The 20,815-nt window shown below is 34.9% G+C and overlaps 2 protein-coding genes across 2 annotated transcripts; one reads left to right on the forward strand and one right to left on the reverse strand.

The window, feature by feature from the left end:
- Positions 1–945: 945 nt before the first annotated feature.
- LOC126831838 (zinc metalloproteinase nas-14) lies at positions 946–20,395 on the reverse strand. The gene is made up of 12 exons (XM_050562476.2): positions 20,290–20,395; positions 8,641–8,725; positions 8,244–8,340; positions 7,935–8,056; positions 7,423–7,543; positions 6,970–7,042; positions 5,673–5,876; positions 5,383–5,512; positions 3,575–3,772; positions 1,956–2,096; positions 1,255–1,383; positions 946–1,048 (listed from the first exon to the last, which is right to left on the reverse strand). Exons 2-12 carry the CDS (start codon positions 8,645–8,647, stop codon positions 1,044–1,046), a joined length of 1,227 nt encoding a protein of 408 aa, XP_050418433.1. The 5' UTR covers positions 8,648–8,725; positions 20,290–20,395; the 3' UTR covers positions 946–1,043.
- LOC126831833 (protein dcd1B) lies at positions 13,059–19,214 on the forward strand. Its single transcript, XM_050562466.2, has 13 exons — positions 13,059–13,145; positions 13,691–13,820; positions 14,024–14,121; positions 14,371–14,435; positions 14,557–14,665; positions 14,954–14,988; positions 15,407–15,501; positions 16,091–16,198; positions 16,367–16,461; positions 17,252–17,362; positions 18,090–18,204; positions 18,394–18,610; positions 19,091–19,214. The coding sequence occupies exons 1-13, from the start codon at positions 13,062–13,064 to the stop codon at positions 19,149–19,151; spliced, it is 1,323 nt and encodes a 440-aa protein (XP_050418423.1). The 5' UTR covers positions 13,059–13,061; the 3' UTR covers positions 19,152–19,214.
- Positions 20,396–20,815: the final 420 nt, after the last annotated feature.

The following is a 20,815-nucleotide window of genomic DNA, read 5'->3' on the forward strand; positions in this document are numbered from 1 at the left end:
AAACTCAAATCAAAAGTAGAGCACGCGAAATCAATGTGCTGCTTAGTTACGGTACATAAGACCAAATGTTTTACAGCATCGGTTTAGTATTGTATCCAATATAATGGGAGTCTAGAATTGTTCTACTTCTTTGTTTATATTTTTCTGCAACCCACAGACTGTTAAAATCAATATTCACGAATATTACTTTCGTTTTATTTATAGTAATACATGAGTTATCTACCTTTGCATATAAAAAAAACAATTTTAAATCCATAGGTATTGCGCGATAAATTCCATTTATTTCCAGCGCATTGGGTTGTTTTTCGAATGTTGTATGGATCACCCAGTTCAACCACACCTCTGAGTTATGCGTCCATATGGTGTGTGTATATAAGTAGAGATTGGAATTTAGACATTTGGGGCGCGCCACTGGGGGGTCTCTGAGAACAAGAGAGAGAGAGAGAGAGAGAGAGAAAGAAAGAGAGAGAGAGAGAGATGGGGTTTAGCGTCCACTTGACACAAACTAGGTCATTTTGGGACTAACATATTGTTTAATTTTATTTCAATAATTCGCTTGCGCTCAGGGGTTTTTAGCAGTGGGGGAAAACCAGAGGACCCGGAGAAAACCCACGAGGTTGGACAGGCAACCCGTGACAATAAGAGGGGTAAGCAGTCTACAATCGTGAAATCGAACTGTCTTTGAATTTATTGATTTTCTATCAAACGGATTAAAATTAGATTATTTCAAAAGTTATCAGCGATAATCAATAGCGCATGGAACAATTATTATGTACAAGTTATACAATGAAATTAATGGGGCGTAGCATAGATGTATAGCCTACCAGAAATGTATCATACGTCACTATTTTATTTAAAAGAGAAAAATAACGGCACATTAAAATCGTATAGGTTGGTGGCTTTAAACAAAATCAATACAGTATGACGTGATTTTATCTTTATTTTGTCGTACATTAATTACATGACAGCTGACACGTTTACTTATATAGACCATTGATGTAATCTTCGGGCAGTAGGAATTATCATCCTTGCACAAATTACAATTAGCCTGAAAAAGATTATTTTCAAAAATCTGTAATTCCAATACGAATCTTTAGCCAATTTAAACTTTTAAAATAATTATAATTTTCATTTGAATTGAATTTTAAAATGTTTTAAAGTTTGGTGAACAATGTTCAAGGTCAGGTTGGTATCTGAAATTTTATTTGTTATTGATACTTTAGCAGTTGTTGGTATATTTCCCAGTAATCTTACCTATCATTGTACATATACCACACGACTTCATACAATTCTTCGTCAGGTACCATTTATATTTTTCATGTTGACAGTAGCCTTGTCGTGTCCAATACGTACAATGTTCGTCATTGTTCTCACACTTTTCAACTATTTATATTAAAGATACATTATTTAAGAGCTAAATTTGCCTATTGCAGGTCTTTCTTTAGGCCTTAAATGTTACATAACTTATTTTAATTAGACATTTATTAACAAGGCAACATCATAATTAACTAGAAATTTTAACTAGATTAGAACGGTTCGGCCACTTAATGATTTTAAAATAATGGAGAAGCGAGGCTAAGTCTCGAATATACCAGTACCGTAATTACGATAATAAACAATCAATGCACATATATTGTCAAAACTACAAACAGTGATAACTTAGCTCAGAATAAAGTAATTTGAATAAAATTTTCAAAATATTCATTTTGCATTATCTAATTTTGAACTATTATTAGCAAGAACGGTAATCTCTTACATGAATCATCTTTAATAACATAATGCATCTTTAATAAACAGGTGCATAAATTACATTTAAATCTTAAAATTGTATTTTGATTAGATCTGTGATTTGATTGATTTTGAAATATAATCAATCATCATAGTGATAATGCAAAAGTACAAAACGTGTCTATTTATTCATTTATTTATTTGATAAATATGAAAAGACGTATTACCTGGAGGAAGTGGTGGTGTGATCACTCCAGAACAAAAATCACAGGATTTTATACAGTAAACACTCATATAATTATAGTATGATTTACAGTAATTATTCTTGGCCCATGTAGGACATCGCTGATTCTTATCTCGACATTCACCTTTAATTATAACACAGTATCACACACTATATTCGTAATACATAATACACTATCTTAAGACATTATTATGCACTATATTCGTAACACATAATACACAATATAATACATTTTATCACCCAATAACACATTCCAGGCCCGTATCTAGCCCATAAAATATTGGCGGGGGGGGGGGTTGTAGCCGATGGGGCTTCTGGAGGCGCCGATGTACTTACGTCTTGACGGTCCACGGCAAACGGCACCGGGTCTAAAGTGATTTCCCAGAAAATTTTAAAAAATAGGGTTTGCACCCGAGGAGAAGCATCTATAAAAATGATGGAAAATTTCAATTTTGGGGCTGAATTTGCATATTTTCGTATTATGATATTCTGATATGATCATTATTAAAATTTGAAGGAAGGAATACGACTTTAGCGTACCTATAATATTTGATGAGAAAAACGAATTATCACGCATGGCGCGGGCTTGAATCAATCTCATCGCCATCGGGACTTTGACCTGGAAAATTTCCTACAATCTCCAGTTGGCTTTCTTATGGCATTATGGGCGCCCCTCAGTGATGAGGCATCCCACCAATCATGCTGATTTGTGCAGGCCATTGATCAAGTCGTGGACACCCAACCAACCTCACATTATGCATTATGTGCGGCCCGACAATCATATATTGCCATTATAATGCCCCCCACCAATCATGTCATAATGAGCGCCCCTCCGAGATAAGGCACCTACAGATCAGGTGTTTTGGGCGCCCCATCAATCAAGTTGTGGTGTTAATCGTGTGATTCATTATGAGGCGCCCAGCCAATGTCACTCGACTTTATGGGGCGCCCATACTGATATGGACACGTTGGTCGTTGGCGTCGTGTGGAAAGGGCGCCTTCGCTTTACATGAATTTGATTGGTCAATTAAAAAGGAACTACATTTTTTATTACCATAAACAATTACAATACTTCTCCTCATAACCTTAAAGAAAACACCGGACTTTCCAACGGGTGACTTGCTGTCAAAAAACGATGTATCAGTACGCCGTAATTTAATCCGGTACAGTAAAATATATACCAAAGAATTATATTTATTTATTTGTGCGCGTAAGAAAGGGTTGGGTGATAAATAAAATCTCCTACTGGTCTTTTTTAATAGCCTCGTGTTTTTTTATTTGTGTTGATATTTTTTGACATAAAAAAAGACGAGCAGAAGAAGATTCTTTATATATAAAAGTCTTCTCACTGGGTCCGTAAATATTGAAGGCAAGAAATACATTCTATACGATGCTCGTTTCCTTTTGATTTTCTCCCATATCAACTGCGTACAGCCAACAATTTTTTACTTGCCTGATCCCCGGGATCTTTTCACCACATAATTACCACGTGGTGAGGGGATAATTCCATGGTTGTAACTGAAAATGCGGGAGGGGGGGGGGGTAACTTTGGACAGAGAAAGATTAAATAAAAGGATATATTATGTAAAAACATTGCATTACCAATTGTTGTTGCTGTGGTCGGGCGTCTTGTGGTTGTGGTCGGTCGTCGGGTGGTTGTAGTGGTACGTCTTGTAGTTGTTGTTGGTTGTGTGTTTATAAAGTTACATAGTTTAAATGGAGAACCAGGACACCAACATCTACAATCTTTACCAATAAAACCTTCTCCAGGACAATCATTATCAGTATATCTACACCAACCTTATAAAATAATTACATCCAATTTGTAGTTTTATCTTTATGAAATATATTCAAATCTTTACTTGATTTTATCAGAATATTGCCAACCTGACATTGATAGTAAAATATTGTTATAAAATTTAAATAACCACATCAACCAATCACTGTCGATTCTGAGTTACCCCATTAACCTTTTGTGAAAACGCGATAGAGGCTACAGTTTGTAATATACCTTTTCAAATTTTGTTTGAAGAATTGGGGTCGTACATCTGAAACGCTGACATCAGGGGGCGTACATCTGCAACGCTGACTATCGATGGGAAGCTACATTTTTTGGAGGATTTCTTTCAAATTTGGTATGAAGCGTGCTGTGGGAATTATATATTAAGCTATTGATTTTTAAAATTGGTGAAGCTTTGGTGTCCTGAGAGATAATATTTAGTGTTCCGCGAACGTTCCTTCCGGGGTAGAGGCCAAGGTCTTTAAAAGATGTCATTTCAAATTTAGTGTGAAAATATCGTGCGGAGTTACGTACCCAATCCTTCCAATTCCGAAGCTAAGTTTTTATCGGTTTTATTTTTTTTTTTCAAAATTGGTATGAAGCCTTACCGTTAGCATTCATTGGCTTTCCGTTCCGCAGTTAGACCCCCTTTCCGAAAACTTTGGGCCGTAATATGGAACACTATCGAAATTCAATATTTAAAGGGCCATAAGGGAAGATCAGATAAAGAGTTGACAGTTCTCGCTATAATAGTTAAAAACAGATAACGTAAATAGAACATACTGAAAATTTCAGTCAAATTGCAAATTGCAAAACTCTGAACCGAGAAATTAGCTTTCGAATTTTAGAATAGACTCGATCATCATTACTAAAGTCGGTACGATACAAAAACAAAGTCTCGATTATCCAATCTTTCGTTTAATTATGTTTCAAAAAATATATTCCAATCCGTTAAACATCGCGGGCTAGCGATGGCATCGAGGGTTGATTATGGTCTGGATAATTTAATTAATTTAGATAACATTTCAAGCCTAACAAAAGACCTGCATAAGACAGATTTAGCTCTTGCATAATGTATGTTTTAGGATCACAAATTACGAACAAAAAAATTGACATTAAAAGCTTTACAATTAGTCTAAATACGATTGGTATGGGAAAGAACCCGATGGGGTAATGCTTTATGAACCCAATGACGTAGGTTTCCTATCTATCCTTTAAGTAATTTCAACCTTGTATGGTATTTCGGCGTCAATAAAAAAGCAAATTTTGGAAGGAAAGTTTAGAGTTTTCGGCAATTTGATGTTGGAGAAACTGGGGTTAAAATGAACCCATTACCAGTTATTGCCGTGATCAGACGTGAAATAAAGTAACACATTATGTTTCGTAAAATTGACCAGGGACACTTCTGGACACGGCTATAATACATTGTATTTAGTAAAGGGGTTAAATCGTACCTTTAAGTCAATATTCTGTATTGCTCTATAACTGACTGAAGAGGTTGTCGTTTATTTAAGTATTTTAGCACGCCATACTACAAAGCATCATTGATTGCTTTTTTACATCGGTTTTACTAAGGGTTGAAGTTAATGGGTCCTTGTGTATAGAAAATACTTATGATTTGATTACATACTTGGTTTACATTCGTACATGGAATTAGCTGTCTTGATGTCTCTGAAACTCAAATGCTGGTAACTACCAATTCTATTTTGATAAGACGAATCTTTCGTTGCTACGGTAACTCCGCCATTTTTAGAGAAAGCCTTTAAAACATATTAATAGTTTTTAAAAAATAATAAACATTATATTCTTGAATGGTCTAATTAAAACATTATCTATATAGTTTTTAAAAAATAATAAACATTATATTCTTGAATGATCTAATTAAAACATTATCTGAGTTCAGATGCTATTCGTTCTTACCCTTTTTCCGTAATGCATTATACTGGTGTAGTCGTAAGGTACACCATGACTGTTGATACTGGACCAAGTGTATTTCTTAAAGTTATACATCATACTAGACTGTAAGTTCTGTTCTAAAATATACACAAACTCATCTCTATCAGGTCGGGTGTGTTCGTGAAAAAATCCAATCGCATGGCCTATTTCATGGAGAATGACCGATGTCTGAAATTAGAAATAAAGCGAAATAGGCAGTCTGTCTTTAACATCAATGGTTCAGCAGAGTGTATCCCTGCGCAAGTGATGTCATTCTGGACAATAGTACGTGACCAAGCCATTGAATACAACCATAGGTTATTCAATGGCTGTATTCAATGATATTTGCGTGTATTTGCATGTAATTATAGAATAAATAGCCTTAACTTATAGTAATTAAAAGAATCTTCATAACTTCTATTAGTACCACTACAAGTGATATACTTGATGTATGTACAGCCAGAAGAAGCGGGGTATGCAGGATTTCTGAAGCTTTTTTGAATTCCTTAAACTGTGAACTTGCAGCTAGAAAGTAAACATCTGTATCCAGGCGCTAGTTTAATAGGTTATGAACTAAAACATCTACGGTTGTAATGTATTGCCTAACTTATATATATCTACATCTAATAGCCAGCCTCATAAACACATAACCATCTAGAAACTAACTTTATAAACGACGAACATGCATATAATATCTATCTACAGCTCGAAGCTAGCTTTATAAACATATGGACATCTAGAACCTAGCTTTATAACTACATCTAGAACCTGGCTTTATAAACGGTTAAACGGTGAACAACCATATTACATCTACAACCAAGCTTTATAAACGATGTCCATAAATATCTACAATATAGAACTTAGCTTAATAAAAATTTTAACATAACATCTATATGTAGAACCTAGCTTTGTAAATTATGCCCATACATATCTACAGCTAGAACCTAACCTAAATAAATATTTGAAAATAAATATCTACATAGAACCCAGCTTTATAAACGATCCCCATACATATCTACAGCTAGAACCTAGCATTATAAACATTTGAACATAAATATCTACATCTAGAACCCAGCTTTATAAACGATGACCATGCATATCCACAGCTGGAACATAGTATTATAAATATCTACATCTAGAACCCAGCTTTATAAACGATCCCCGTGCATATCTACATATAGAACCCGACTTTATAAACGATAAACATACATATCTACATCTAGAACCTAGCTTTATAAACACATGAACATAAATATCTACAGGATTAAAAGGGTAAACTTACATATCTACAGTTCGGGGCCAGGTTTATAAACTGTGTTGCATATCCTCTTTTCATCCCAATATAAGACCAGCAGCTAAAAATATTTTTGCAAAATGTAAATAATTGTGTATACTTAATCGGAAGTAGAACGATTCAGATAAAAGGGAAGAGTATTGAAATTAATCTATTTTGTAAATTAAAAATTGTCAAAATACTGAAATTATGAATATAAAATCTTCAAAGTTCAAATATCTGTTCTTTTTTTATTTTTTCAACAATAACGTAAAATGGCATCAATGTGTTAAAAGGGAATATATTGTGGCTTGTTTGCTTAGAACAGTTTTGATTTCAACCCCATCTTCATTAGCCCAGTCTGAGCAGAACAGTAGGACGTTAAACCTCATTTTGTTGATTTCAACCCTTTCACCCTTTCACTAAATATTCACTAATCTAATCTGTATCAATTGTATTTACCCGTTTCCATTTTGAAAAACGATTTTCCTCTGTTCATTGTTGTTGACTTTTCTAAATTTAATACAGGTATACTTTTCCCATTCATCAATAGCTTCCTCTATATATCTTTCTTGCGAATAACCTGGAAATAATGAAATGGGGTTTAACGTCCTACTGTTCTGCTCCCTCTTGGCTAATGAAGACGAGCATATGCCATACAGTGTGCTATGAGGGAAATTTTGGCTGGGCAGCGGCACTATGGCCTACTCTTGTATCGAATTCCAACTGCCAAGGGATTTTTTTACGTGCACGCCAATGTATACACGGATCCTCGGTTTTCGTTCCATCCGAACGACTAAACAGCTGTCCTTGTCAGGCCCTCCGTCCTGCACCACTGACAAGGGGAAACCACGTCGGAAAATCCTGATGAACTTTCACTGTAAATAATAAACTGGATGAAAGAAATATGATTTACGACACTAGGTCGAAGTTTAGTTTAATTAGAACTACGTGATATTTAATAAAGGACATACTAAAAGTATTTGAAGCCAGTGTATAAGGTATAATAGAATCTGGCCACAGCAGTCCACCATATGTTTCTCGTACAGCTTTCCTCTTGATTCTTTTACTAGATATTGTATTATCATTATCTTCCCTGTAAAGAAAATTAATCTCAAAGTAAGAACTCGTAAAAGATCTTCAGAACATGGTCCACAATAATTCAGATTTGAATTAGAAGTAATGTTCTGATAAGCTGCGATGTCGATGTTAAACCACAAATGCCGGCAATCTGTAGTGTGGAAGTAATCATTGAATATTGAAAAAAAGGATTTAATGCGTACTTTATATCATAGATCCTTTCATAATCATCAACACTCATAACCATATCCAGTTCTACCAATACTTCACTCTTTCTTCCATCAACAACAGGCTCATCAGCTGTATTAAAATAATTATATACTTTATTCTCTTGAATTTGTTTGTATTCAAAGATGCATTATGTAAGAGACATATCTGGTTATTGCAGGTCTTTCTTTTGGCTTCAAATGTTTTATATAATCAACTCTCTAGATCATCGAATGGCCGAAATTTAATGGATTTGAACAAGCGCGAGATTTCAAAATTTAACTATAAAAAGGAGTCTTAGTCTCGGTTGTCAAGTACGTTGCTACAATAATAAAGGATCTAGGCCAAATCTTCATCCAAAATATGCCTATAAAATGATGATTTTGTTTTTACCTTGCATGGATGCTGCTTGTATAATTTCATCTATGCTTTTCGCTTCCGGTTCATCTACAGATTTTACCCCAGTCACCCGCTGCAACTGTAATGTTACCAATAATTTATCATATATTAAATATAATCATTTTGGGTTTCGACACAGAATTTGGCATACCTAGAAATTAACCACAAAAAAAGAAAATCGGAAAGGAATAAAGGTGGTGACAACTAAATAACATCCGACAGGTCGGCATAGAGTGGGATTTCGGTTGAGAAACCATTGGACAGTTTTGAAGCTGCTTAACTCGCGGGCTCGAATAGAAGAAAAACGCAATTAGTACAAAGCAATTATTGAAAAGATGTGGAGCCATCTTCGAGCCAACGAACTAACGGAATGAACAAAAAAATGAAGAAAAAGACTAATAAAAAAAGTGAAGAAAAAATTGAAGAAAAAACTAAATAAAAAAAGATCTATTTGAATAAGGATTAATGTAATAAGGATTAATGTATGTTATTAATAATTTTATTCTTGTAAATTGTTGATGTAATAAATTCTTTTATAAATTGTTGATTTAATATAAATTAATTCAATAAATAATGATAAATAAAAAAAACAATAAATTGAGTATTTTATTGGTCTAAGTGGTATTTTATTTCGGCCCACGTATTGAAGCAAACACGACTATAGTGAGATGAGTGGTCTTCTAAACTCCGGATGAGTGATCTTCTAAACTTGGGATGACGGTCTTCTAAACTTGGGATGAGTTGTCTTAGGATGAGTTGTCTTTGGGATGTGTTGTCATACATTCACAATGGACACGTGCTTTTTTGTTTAAGGGATAGACATATTTTTCACCAAATATTAAAAAAGAATAGTTAAAATAAAGTACATGTATATAAATAAATGTTGTAGATTGAAGGTGACATTATTAGAAAACTGGATGCTGTTAGTTTTGAACTTTACAGGATTCGATAATCCAATCAATCACTGGCTTACTTAGAGAGAGGCAGTATTCGTGACTTTTTATTTAACTCTTTGAAATTCACTATTGTAAAACAAATGATTTGAAGTTAAAATGCCATAGCCATAGCTTCCAATACAGTTTCAACATCTCCAATAATAACTGAATAGTCAAATCACGTAAAATTGAATTTATTTTTTCCAGCCAGCCAAGACGTCCAAAGCGCTAACGTCTCTTTAAACAAGATGAGAGCTGGAGAAGCAAATATTTCGACCAAGGGAACGCGGAAGTACAGTACGTACAAATAAATCTTAATTACGTATTTTACTTTTCCTTTTATTGATGAACACGACAAAGGATGAAAAGGTGGCCTTTAGGTACTGGATACAACTTGTCAATGAACGTATTAAAATATTTATGTTTTTCTCTACATCTATTGTGTTTATATAGAGACAATTACTTGTATACCTATGTCCAAACTAAATCAAACCCGGAACTTCCAAAGAAAAGATCACATTGAACACGCAATCATCCTATGAGATTTCTCGAATTATTGCCATTTTCCATGACTTAAAAAGTTAATTTACACTTTTTAAGAAAACGTCGTAAAGACATTAAAAGCAATAAATATTATATGATTAAAGAAACAATTGTAAAATGTTTAAAGGGGCTAAATCGCTATATTTTGGCACCTAGAAATGAACACAAATGGGTCGCAACGCATATAATACTGTAATATCAATGTATATAAATTGATTTACATTCAGTGGTTTCGGTTTTTACTGTAATTTCTAATCTGTTATATTCCACGAAATACGCGAAGAGTCCAAATTGAATGGCAGTCTTCGGTGTCTGGTTATTCTAGTCTACACTGGTAGTATTCTCCTGTGGGATATGTTTAGCCTCGTTCATCGAGTCGCTCAATTACAAATGGCACTCGAAAGCATTCTGGCACGCGTTTCGTGTGCCAATTTTAAAATTTTCATTTTATCTTAAATTATTGGATATTAGAAGCCCATCTTTTCACGCTAAGATAACACCATCAATGTTGAGTTACATTGACCAATAAGACTTGCCCCCTTTAAGGATAGTGAAACACAGAGGATATCTGGTCCTGGATTTTAGAGTCACCAGTTCAGTGGTTGAAAAACAGGGCACAACGTTTCCTCGACACTAGAGTCTCCGTAAATAATTCGTTCATCTTAAGAGAAGGGAACGAAAAGATATACTGAGCTGTGATTGGTGCGCCTTGGTTATAGGCGCATGTAATCCAATACCTATACAATTGGTATTGGAGAAGAGTCAATTTAAGTCAGGCTGCAACTTTGTGGTGTACAACTCTGTGGACACCAGTTGATATTATAGAAAATTAAAGACAAAGAGACACATACTCACACATTCAATTTAAAACGCACAAACAAATTTTTTTTTTATCAAACTATGACTGTGGTACATATTATTATATTATGGTTTCTCACGTCAGACAAATGAAGTTAGTAAAGTTTATTAAGCAGGTACATGCTGTTAGTGGGGCATTTTAGAGAGAAAGATACCCCGTTCTCTGAGTGAGAAAACAACTGGTTTTATCCCGGCAAAGTAGCTTGTTTTAGTGGAAAAAATAAACAATTGCTTTTAGTCAGAAAAGCAAAGACAAAAGAACAAAAAATGAAAACCTGTCAACATTCGACATCCACTGCAGACGATATAGGATGCGGTCAAAACCAGCCAGTGCCACTTATAACTTCCGTTGTAATCCGATTCAATCTAAGATGGGAGATTATCTGTAGCTGACATTTTGATTTTGTAAGATTTAGATAATAGAAAACGGAAAAAATGTTGAAAATTTCAGTCAAATTACTTCATTCTGAACTGAACAGTGTAGTCTTGGTTGTCATTAATACAGTTCTTACGATAATAAACAAAGTCTCGATTATCCACTTTTTAATTAAATTATTAACTTGCAATCGTGTTAAAATCCGTTGAAAATCCAAAACATCGATGTCCTAGAGAGTTGGTTATTGGGTTGGCATGTGAATAAATGCCAAAAAGAAAGATCTGCAATAGGCCGATTTAGCTTTTAAATATTGTCCGAAAACTGTAAATTTTGATAAAGTCTAAACATGCATTATGCAAGAGCTAAATCTGCATATTGCAGGTCTTTCTTTAGGCTTTAAATGTATTAATTAGACATTAATTAACTTATCAAGACCATATTCAACTCTCGATGCCATCGATAGCCTTCGATATTGAGTAGATTTGAATACGTTTTGTTGTGGATGAAATAACCGTAAAAACGGTAAAAACGAATAATCGAGACTTTGTTTATTATCGTAAAACGGTTGTAATGACGATCGAGGCTAGACTAAAATTGAATCGCTAATATCTAGGTTCAGGGTGAAGCAATTTGACTGAAATTTTCAGCATATTCTCCTTTCATTATCTATATCTTATCTAATCTTACATAATGCCCCTTTAACATAGACGAAATATTTTTAGCTTAGTTATTCGTTTAGAAATATCTATAAATTGAGAATATAATTGAAATACGGGTTAAATCATCTAAGTTATTTTAATTTTATGATGATAAATATTGATAAATCGAGATATAAAAAAAAATCTTACCGCTAAAATAATAAGGAGACATGCTGAGAGATATGTTGATAACATCTTTACCTGAACTGTTCGAAGGGCGATATAAATGCTAAGGAGGGCTAACTTACCTTTTTTGCGATGTAACTTTTATTTATATGAAAAGAATGGCGAATAAAGTCATTACTAGGAAAGACAAGAACATCACAGAAACCGGGCTAAAAGGCTAGTAAACAGAAAGAAAAACCCTTTGTTAATAAGTGGACTTACAATGAAATTCAAATTCAAGCCTTGTGACCCTTTGTGTAATTAAGGATTTGTACAATGCCTACAGACTAATTCTTAAACCCACAAGTAAATATTCTTCTCTTATTTTATTTCTTACACTAAACGCTTAAAAGCGTAATCTAAAGACACTCAAGACAAGGAAATGAATACCATATTTTTAATCATACTAACTCCGCAATTTCTTATATCATCAATGCATCTGAATAGCGTATTTCTGTTTTTAATCCATAGGTCTACACCGATATAATGACACGGTCAGGGAAATTCTATACACAAGGGTTGTTTAGTTGAAGGACTTAAAGAGTCCCATCCTTGATTTCGCCCAATCCCAAGAATGCTTTGGTCAATTGTTAGACTATAGAATAATAATGAATGCTATATTATATTTATAAAATGTCAAAAATACAATTATCTTGTCACACGTTGTCAGTGTCAGATTCTTGGAATTCGTGTACCTTAAAAATGTGGGCCTCGACACCAGTGTACACGATAGATATGTTTATCAAAATCAACGAACTAATCAAAATAAATTGACCTCTGTCTTATCGTAATTTGTGATTAAAACCACGTAACGTGACACTTCTGATTGTAGTAGTCAACATGGCGTCTATACCTACGTCTCTTCTAGTTCTTGTGTTCGTTGTTTCATTACGATTCCTTGAAGCAGCTCATTGCTCTGGTTCCGTAAGTTAATTTATTGTAACTGGGTACATCTGGCAATCATCAAATTGTATGTTCTTAACAAATCTAAACCAAACCAAACCAAACATTCCATCATTAAAGTCAAGGAAAGGCTAGAGACAATAGCAGCATACCATTTATTTATTTGGTCAGAATCTGCTGTATTGAGTTCAATCCCTTTCTTTCAAATAACAAACTGTGAACATTTCGACTAATTAGAATTAATTAAAGATACATTATGGGAGATTAGATAAAGAGTTGGCAGTTCTCACTATAATAGTTAAAAACTAGATAGTGTAAAGGGGATTTGCTTAAAATTTCAGTCAAATTGATCCACTCTGAACCGAGAATTTAACGACTGAATATTGGGCCTAGCCTCGATCATCATTACTAAAGTTGCCACGAACGGCTGTTTTAAAACCACTAGCCAAACAGGAATTATTGTTGATGATCAAATTTTTACAATAATTATTACGTTATATACTGTTATTTTGGTTCAAACAGATTGTATACATTGTAAAGTCGTTTTTTTTTCTTATTTATAAAAGCCACCAACAGGCACCCAGAATTTGAATGCTATCGACGAGGGTTTACCTAAATATGTTAGATCTGTATCGAATGGTAAACTGTATGAAGTAGGAAGTGGTGAAGATGTTTTTAAAATTGTTCATGTCTGGGGTAAGTTCAATCATATAATATTTGCTGTTACTTAAACATCAACCAGAACCTTCTTAGAAAAAAGCCAAAACGGCTTCTAATCTGACAAAACAGCAGAATAGTAATTCACCTGTCAACCATAAAACTGTGGCAGTTCCAGATCCTAGAAATACATACCCTGGAATGAATAAATGAATAAAATTCGCAAAATCTCCCTTCTTCAGGAACTCCTTACGAGATGGGCTATGCCCAGGGTAGCTTGGTTAAAAATGAAACCCAACAAATGGTGGCTGCTGTATGGAAATATATGGAAGATCAAATCGTAAGTTTAAAAAAATAACATAGCTTTAATATATTATATACCCCATTTCTTTATTTACTGTTACAGTACAACCCATAAAGCTCGGATATTCACTCTTCAGAAGAATCTACTAATATATTTTGTATCCTCGAAGTATAACAAAAAGAAATCGGTGGGAGCTACAATACCGGTTATATTTGAAACGTTTGGTGAATTTAATGGTGTATAATTTAACTATTATTGTAAAATACATTATCGATTTTATTTTAGGCTGTACCAATTAATAACACTATTCATTTCCGAAACTGGTTTCTGTATGACGTTGCTAATTTGGGGTAAGTTAAATAAAGTGCATGAAAAGGTATATGTTTGGCATTTAATCGTTCCTGGACTAATTTAGAATTAGTCCTATTATCATTTAAAATTTGATGTTAAATCGTTGTATCTTTATTACAGCCTAGACTTGGCTCTAGATTTGGAACATTTACTGACTAAACGATTTACAAACCCAGCATTCTTTGATGAAATTCGGGGTATGGCTGAAGCTGCTGGTGTTGATGAAAAGGTCGGTTTTAAACTTTGCTGCGGGATAGATTGCTCGTCTGTCTTTTTAGGATCATTGTTGGGTACTTTCTTTGTGTAACATTAATTTATGGCATTTTACCTTTTTATCTATGTTTTGTAAATAGAATGACCAATGAGAATTAATTGTACAAATAAAAGACGACCCACAAAAAACTTTAAAATCACCATAGAAGGAACTATAAGAGAAAGTTATGTTAAACCTACTTAATTCATATCTCTAAAAGTTAGTAAACATTATTTAAAAGAAAGTAAACTTATTTTGTTACAGAAGCTAATAAGAATCCACTTAATAGGGGAATTAACGTAAGTAAATAATGAATAAGTTTGTATTTTTTAATATAAAGCCTCTACGAATACATGTACTTTTCTACATCTTAACAGATAGATATCTTTAAGAGTATAAAACGGGAATATAACATGTAGGCGATTATTCTACACTATAAAAAAGGGAATTATAATATGTAGGCGATTATTCTACACCGAAGTTGTTATTATCATATACATTTAAGACGAATTAGGCAAACCCGAGCACCAAAAACAAAATACACCAAGAATCGACTGGCTTGAATGGAAATATCATCAAAATCACCATTACTTTATTAAGCGGAACCTCAGATGCAAAAGATGGGCAACATGAAATCAGTAGAAACTGACTTAAGTCAGAATTTTTACCGTTTTGAAAATATTTTGGACTTTACATGTATTGATTTGTGTTTTAAAGGAAAGGATCATGTTCAATGTTAGGTGCCTGGGGTAACAGTTTAGAGGCAGCAAATTCTTTACTACAATTACGTGCCCTAGATTGGGCAGTTGACGGTAATGTACTTAATTGTTTTAATGATTTACAAGTTGGAAAGGTATAGGGTGGCTGGGAAAGGACATCCAATGATTTTAATTTTTCAAAATTATCTCGATCGATCGACTTAGTATCTCGATGGATCGACTTATTATCTCGATGGATCGACTTATTATCTCGATCGATCGACTTTCTATAACGAGGCTAAACAGGAAGTGTGTGTCCGACAGATCACGCTGCACTGTCTCCATCAAATCTCGGATCATGCCAAAGTGTGCGTGACTGGATGAGAGACAGATCGAGCTAAACGATTCCCTGCATTCTGAATGCTTCGCTACCTTCGAGGGAATCGGAGTTCATTTTATAAACGTTTTAGTCCCTGATTTATTGCGTAGACATATATTAATTGTATTTTTTTTTTTTGATTATTGTTCTTGAAGTGGTCGATTGTCACCTTACCAGATGTCTCCATTCTATAATATAGCCATGTTTTAAGTATTAAATAATATATGACTGATATTGGTCGGATATATAATCCAACCAAACCCGTTAATGTCAAGATAAAACCAAATATCTAATCATACCCTTATCACATTCATTATATTTTAGGACCCTTTAAAGATTTCCCCCAGGTGACAGTTTATCATCCAGTTAATTCAACCTATGGTATACCGTTTGCTAATTTTGGTTGGACAGCATGGATTGGTTCTATTACGGGTAATCAACTTTCTCATTAATACCAGTGAACATTAAACAAATATATACTTGTTATGTTTACAATAAATATGTAAGATTCATCCAAATTCTTCATATTTGATATTTAAATTTCCCAAGAGAGTTTCAGAACTCGTAAAATGGAAAAATGTCTTCATTATATGTTTCTAGGAATGAATTCTGAAAGAATGGCGATATCTGAAATTGGTGTTTCATTCCCGGATGACACTTTTGGTAAAGAATCAAGAGTTGGGGTTCCTTTCACTGTAAGTTATATATATCATTTACAATATTCCCACGTAAATATTTCGCAACATTTTCTGTGTAACCCTCCAAAGATCCAATTTTGCAATATGTTTTCCCCTGATTAGTGATGCTTGATTGAATCCCGTGTGCACGTTTGCGTGCACCTAAAAGCATCTTTGACTGTTGGAATTCGATGTGAAGTCGGGGAAAGCCGCTGTCCGGTCAAAATTTCCTTCATAGCACACTGCATGCCATATGCCTGCGTTCATCAGCTTGGTTGATGCAGAAACGTAGAACATTAAACCTCATCTCATTTCGCCCCCTATACCCCGAAAGGATGCCCCTAACAATAGCTTTAAAGGCAAAAGGGGCTGAAATCCGCACGAGATATCTAGGGACTTACAACGCTTCCCAGGGCCCAACTGGTTTACTCGCGACCTTCCGACCTATGGTCGTTTGGATGACAGCATCATGAGGCAGCAATGTAACTAGCAAAATCTGTAACCGTCATTATATCCGCCTTGGCCTTCCACATACATTCGAACATCAAATGCTATCTGCATAAAGTTTAATTGGCCTTCTTCAATCTTGGTTGGTTGGTATTTACTAAACTATATGTACATTTCCATAATAAGTCTCTAGCCACTGTTCTGGTTTCCATGCCATCAGTACATATTTAATTACCACATATCCATCTGATTGGGTACGTGTTGCATTCACCGTAATCTATCCTTCCCGTAAAAGCCCAATTTACTGAAAAACATCGGTCAGGTAGCAGAGTTAACTCGGCCTATTTTTATTATATTCCAGCAATTATTACGAGATATCTTACAGTACGATACATCATTGAACCAGTCACTAGATCGTATAACTAACAGTAGAAGAACATGCGATCTTATATTAGGTGTTGGTGATGCTAAGGTTAGTAAATTTCAAGGTACAGGTGTGTGTGTGTGAGTTAGTTGTATTTTACGTCCGCTTCCACCGAGGTGATATCGTAGACAATAACATTTTATGTGTACATGGTGCAATAATTTACAATGTGATTAGTGGAAAAAGAGGATAATTAGGTTTTTGTATATATGTAGAGAAGACAATAGATAACAGGACGAGATAACAGGTGCAAAGACAGGTGAATTTGTGACAAAACAGACATGAATATGGACGAACATATTTGGACCGACATTTAGACATAGCATGTGCATATATATGTATATATATATATTTCGGTCTTTTTCGTCGGTCTGGTCGATTTGTCCGGTTGAATGGCAGGGCGGTGCAACTCTTCCTTGGGGCTTATTGGTGAGTGTAAGGCCTGGACCATTCTTCCTTCCATTTGGTTTTGTTGTCCGGTATGGTGGTTGAATTTCGTCTTTATTTCTGTTGTTCATTCCTTTGTTGTTGGTGCTTTATAGTTTTGAATCACAAAGGCAAGATAATACCGCCATACGTCATCCAGGAAAGAGAGAAGCATGAAATGAAGTTTAAATAGGCCACTTCGGGACAAATTTATTGGTAATTGTTCTATCTCAACAGTTCGCTTCTGTGTAGGGAATCTTTAGCATATTAAAGATGTCCTGTCTGGAAACATCTGGCCAATTTTGGGTTGTTGTGTTTAAATAGCTAACTTTATGTTTGTGTTTAACAGATACCCGCTTTCCGTAGTGTAGAATATTCAGCATCAGCAGCTGATTTCTTTGATGATACCAACATGAGACCAGAAGCCTCGTGGCATCCTAGAATATCTGATGTAGTTTATCACGGTAAGAATGGACATAATATACAACTGTATTGAACTTATGTGTACATAACTTTGCTCATGTTTTGTCAAACGGTTCCCTGTACAGACCTACCCAGACAACTTCACAGACCACTACCATGACTTACAACGACCAAATGCTCGTATCGCGTTTAAAATATAACGTTTACTGGATATGCTATGTCTATTTCAGGTATGGATTGGGATTGCCCTGCGTTTAATCAAGCTTTAGCCAAACAAATTCTAGTTAATTATGGTAAACTTACAGCTCAGGCTGTGATACGGGATGTAGTACCAATAGTTCAAACTGGTAATATGCAAGTAGCTGTATACGATCTTACACAGAACATTGCTTATCTTGCTAATGCCAGGGCTTCGTATGAGACTGGACCAACATATGCTTATGAAAGGTAGGCCTACTTACAATCTGAATTTGAGAGTTTAGTCTTAAAACCTTGAAGTATAGTCTACCACCCTGTCTTATCCTGGGAGTATAGTCTAAGATCCTGTCTTATTCTGAGAGTATAGTCCGTCCCCGTGTCTTTTCCTTGGATTATATTCTGAACCTGTGAGTAATGTAGCCTTACCCCTGGTAGTGCAAACTGTCTTAATTAAACAGTTGTAAAGCTACTATGTTTATGTGTTTTAAAAATAAAGGTAAACTCCCTCTGTGCAGGACATCAGCCACTACAGAAGCACAATGTCCAATTGATAATTCTCGGACACCTTGAAATATATATACAAGTAATATATTATATATCACTGCTCTTTGAATACAGTTTGTTGGGATCTCCTATTGTGAATAGGGGAGTCTATAGGCTTCTGTCTGTTCCCCAATCCAGACTCTCTGAATAAATATTGTTTATCAAAAAATATTTTATTTATTGTAGGACGTATATAAAACTGGATATGGGACAGTTGTTTAGTGAAAGTCCACCATCCCGGCAGTAGATCGGCCAATTAAAAAGTAAAACAAAATATGTGTAAATGAACAAATAAATAAAAAAGAAATACTACAGCAAACCTTTCTTTTAAAAGCCAATATACACCCATCAACTTGCTATTTAATAGACAATTCTCAACTGTTTTATCCGGTTGGACACTGCCAAGAGATGATTAACAAAACCCCCAATAACCTCAAAAGTAGAAATGGAAAGCGACTAGAATTTCTTGTAAACAGTATTTAAATTTTTATTTACATTTTATATTGCAAAATCAGTGGAAGTTTGAGTCGATAAAGGCATTTACCCGATTGCTAACATCTGCTGTCAATGTGGGCCCATTTAAAAACAAGTATCGTACTATGTACCAGGCAATGAGCATGTTGTTGGATGAAATTCAAAGATCTAATTCCCCATATCGATGCCAATTTTTATGTCGATCGGACTTGAATTGATAAAGCTTTTTTCAAAGAGCGTCACCCCCAAGAACAAGAAGAACAACAAGATGTGTAGAGGTTAGCGATCAGTTCCTGGTCCAATAATTTGTTGTTCAGGACAGCCAAAATGTTTACAGTTCAAAATGAATTGCGTATGACAATTAATAAATAAACACATATACGAAGTACTCGTTTTGCATGAAGGTTCAGTAAGATTTTCGTCCCAATCAAAAAATATGTCCTTTATCGCTCTTTATAAAAACATTAAATAAAACTGTCAAACTTCAGTCATTTAGATTAGGAACAGGCCCGAGGGAGGTGGGGGTGGCGGTGACTGGGATACAGCCAGGGCCCCCAATATTAAAGGAGCCCCCTAAATAGTATAATACAAAATTTCGTACCGGTGCCATAATTAAATATGTAATTTATTATGTTTGTGCCAAATAAATAAATCTATCTATCTACCATACTGACCTACAAATTGCCATTGTACGAGTGTGATGGATAATGCCCCGCAGGTTATACCGCTTGTCACTGATGATGCACGGGCCCCGTGACATTTTCAGCCAGAGGCCCCATACAAGCTTCATCCGGTTTCATGCATTGATAACTTTAAGTACAATTTCAACAGTACAATAGCAGCCAACGAGAAATTCATTTTAAATCCAAATATTTATGTAAATGGCAGAGCAATTTGTAATAAGTACTTACCTGTGATCCTGTTATATTAGTTCTCACTGAATACAAGATTGATCTATTTACTAGATTGAGTTGATTTTAAGCTGTTATATTACCACTCACTGAATACAGATTAATCAAATAACTTCTATGATTTTAAACTGTTATAGGCCTATGGGATTTCCAATCAGGGTATAGGTGTGTGTGTGTGGCTAGGTGCTCTCCCTTCCCAAAAAGTGCTCTCGAATGTTAAAATTGGAATGCCCGCAATATCCCCCCGCCCCCATTGCCGTAATGAACAGTGTGCTCTCTTCTCTCTTCCTGCTGCTGCTCCCTTGCTCCAACTCCAACCAGACCCAGCGATACTAATAATAACCAATCGCGTTCAGTAGGCTACGTGCGTGCACGCACCATTGATCACTCTGTGCTGCTGGTTGGCTCTCAGTGGGAACAGGTCAGCGATGTTGGTGATGACTAATTGTGGCTGGTATCCAATTTTGGTTTCGATTTGGAAAAGTTCGCAAATGGCAACCATGGTCACATTTTCTTATATTTAGCC

Source organism: Patella vulgata, chromosome 9 (assembly GCF_932274485.2).
Source record: "Patella vulgata chromosome 9, xgPatVulg1.2, whole genome shotgun sequence".
NCBI classification, from domain to species: Eukaryota; Metazoa; Mollusca; class Gastropoda; family Patellidae; genus Patella; species Patella vulgata.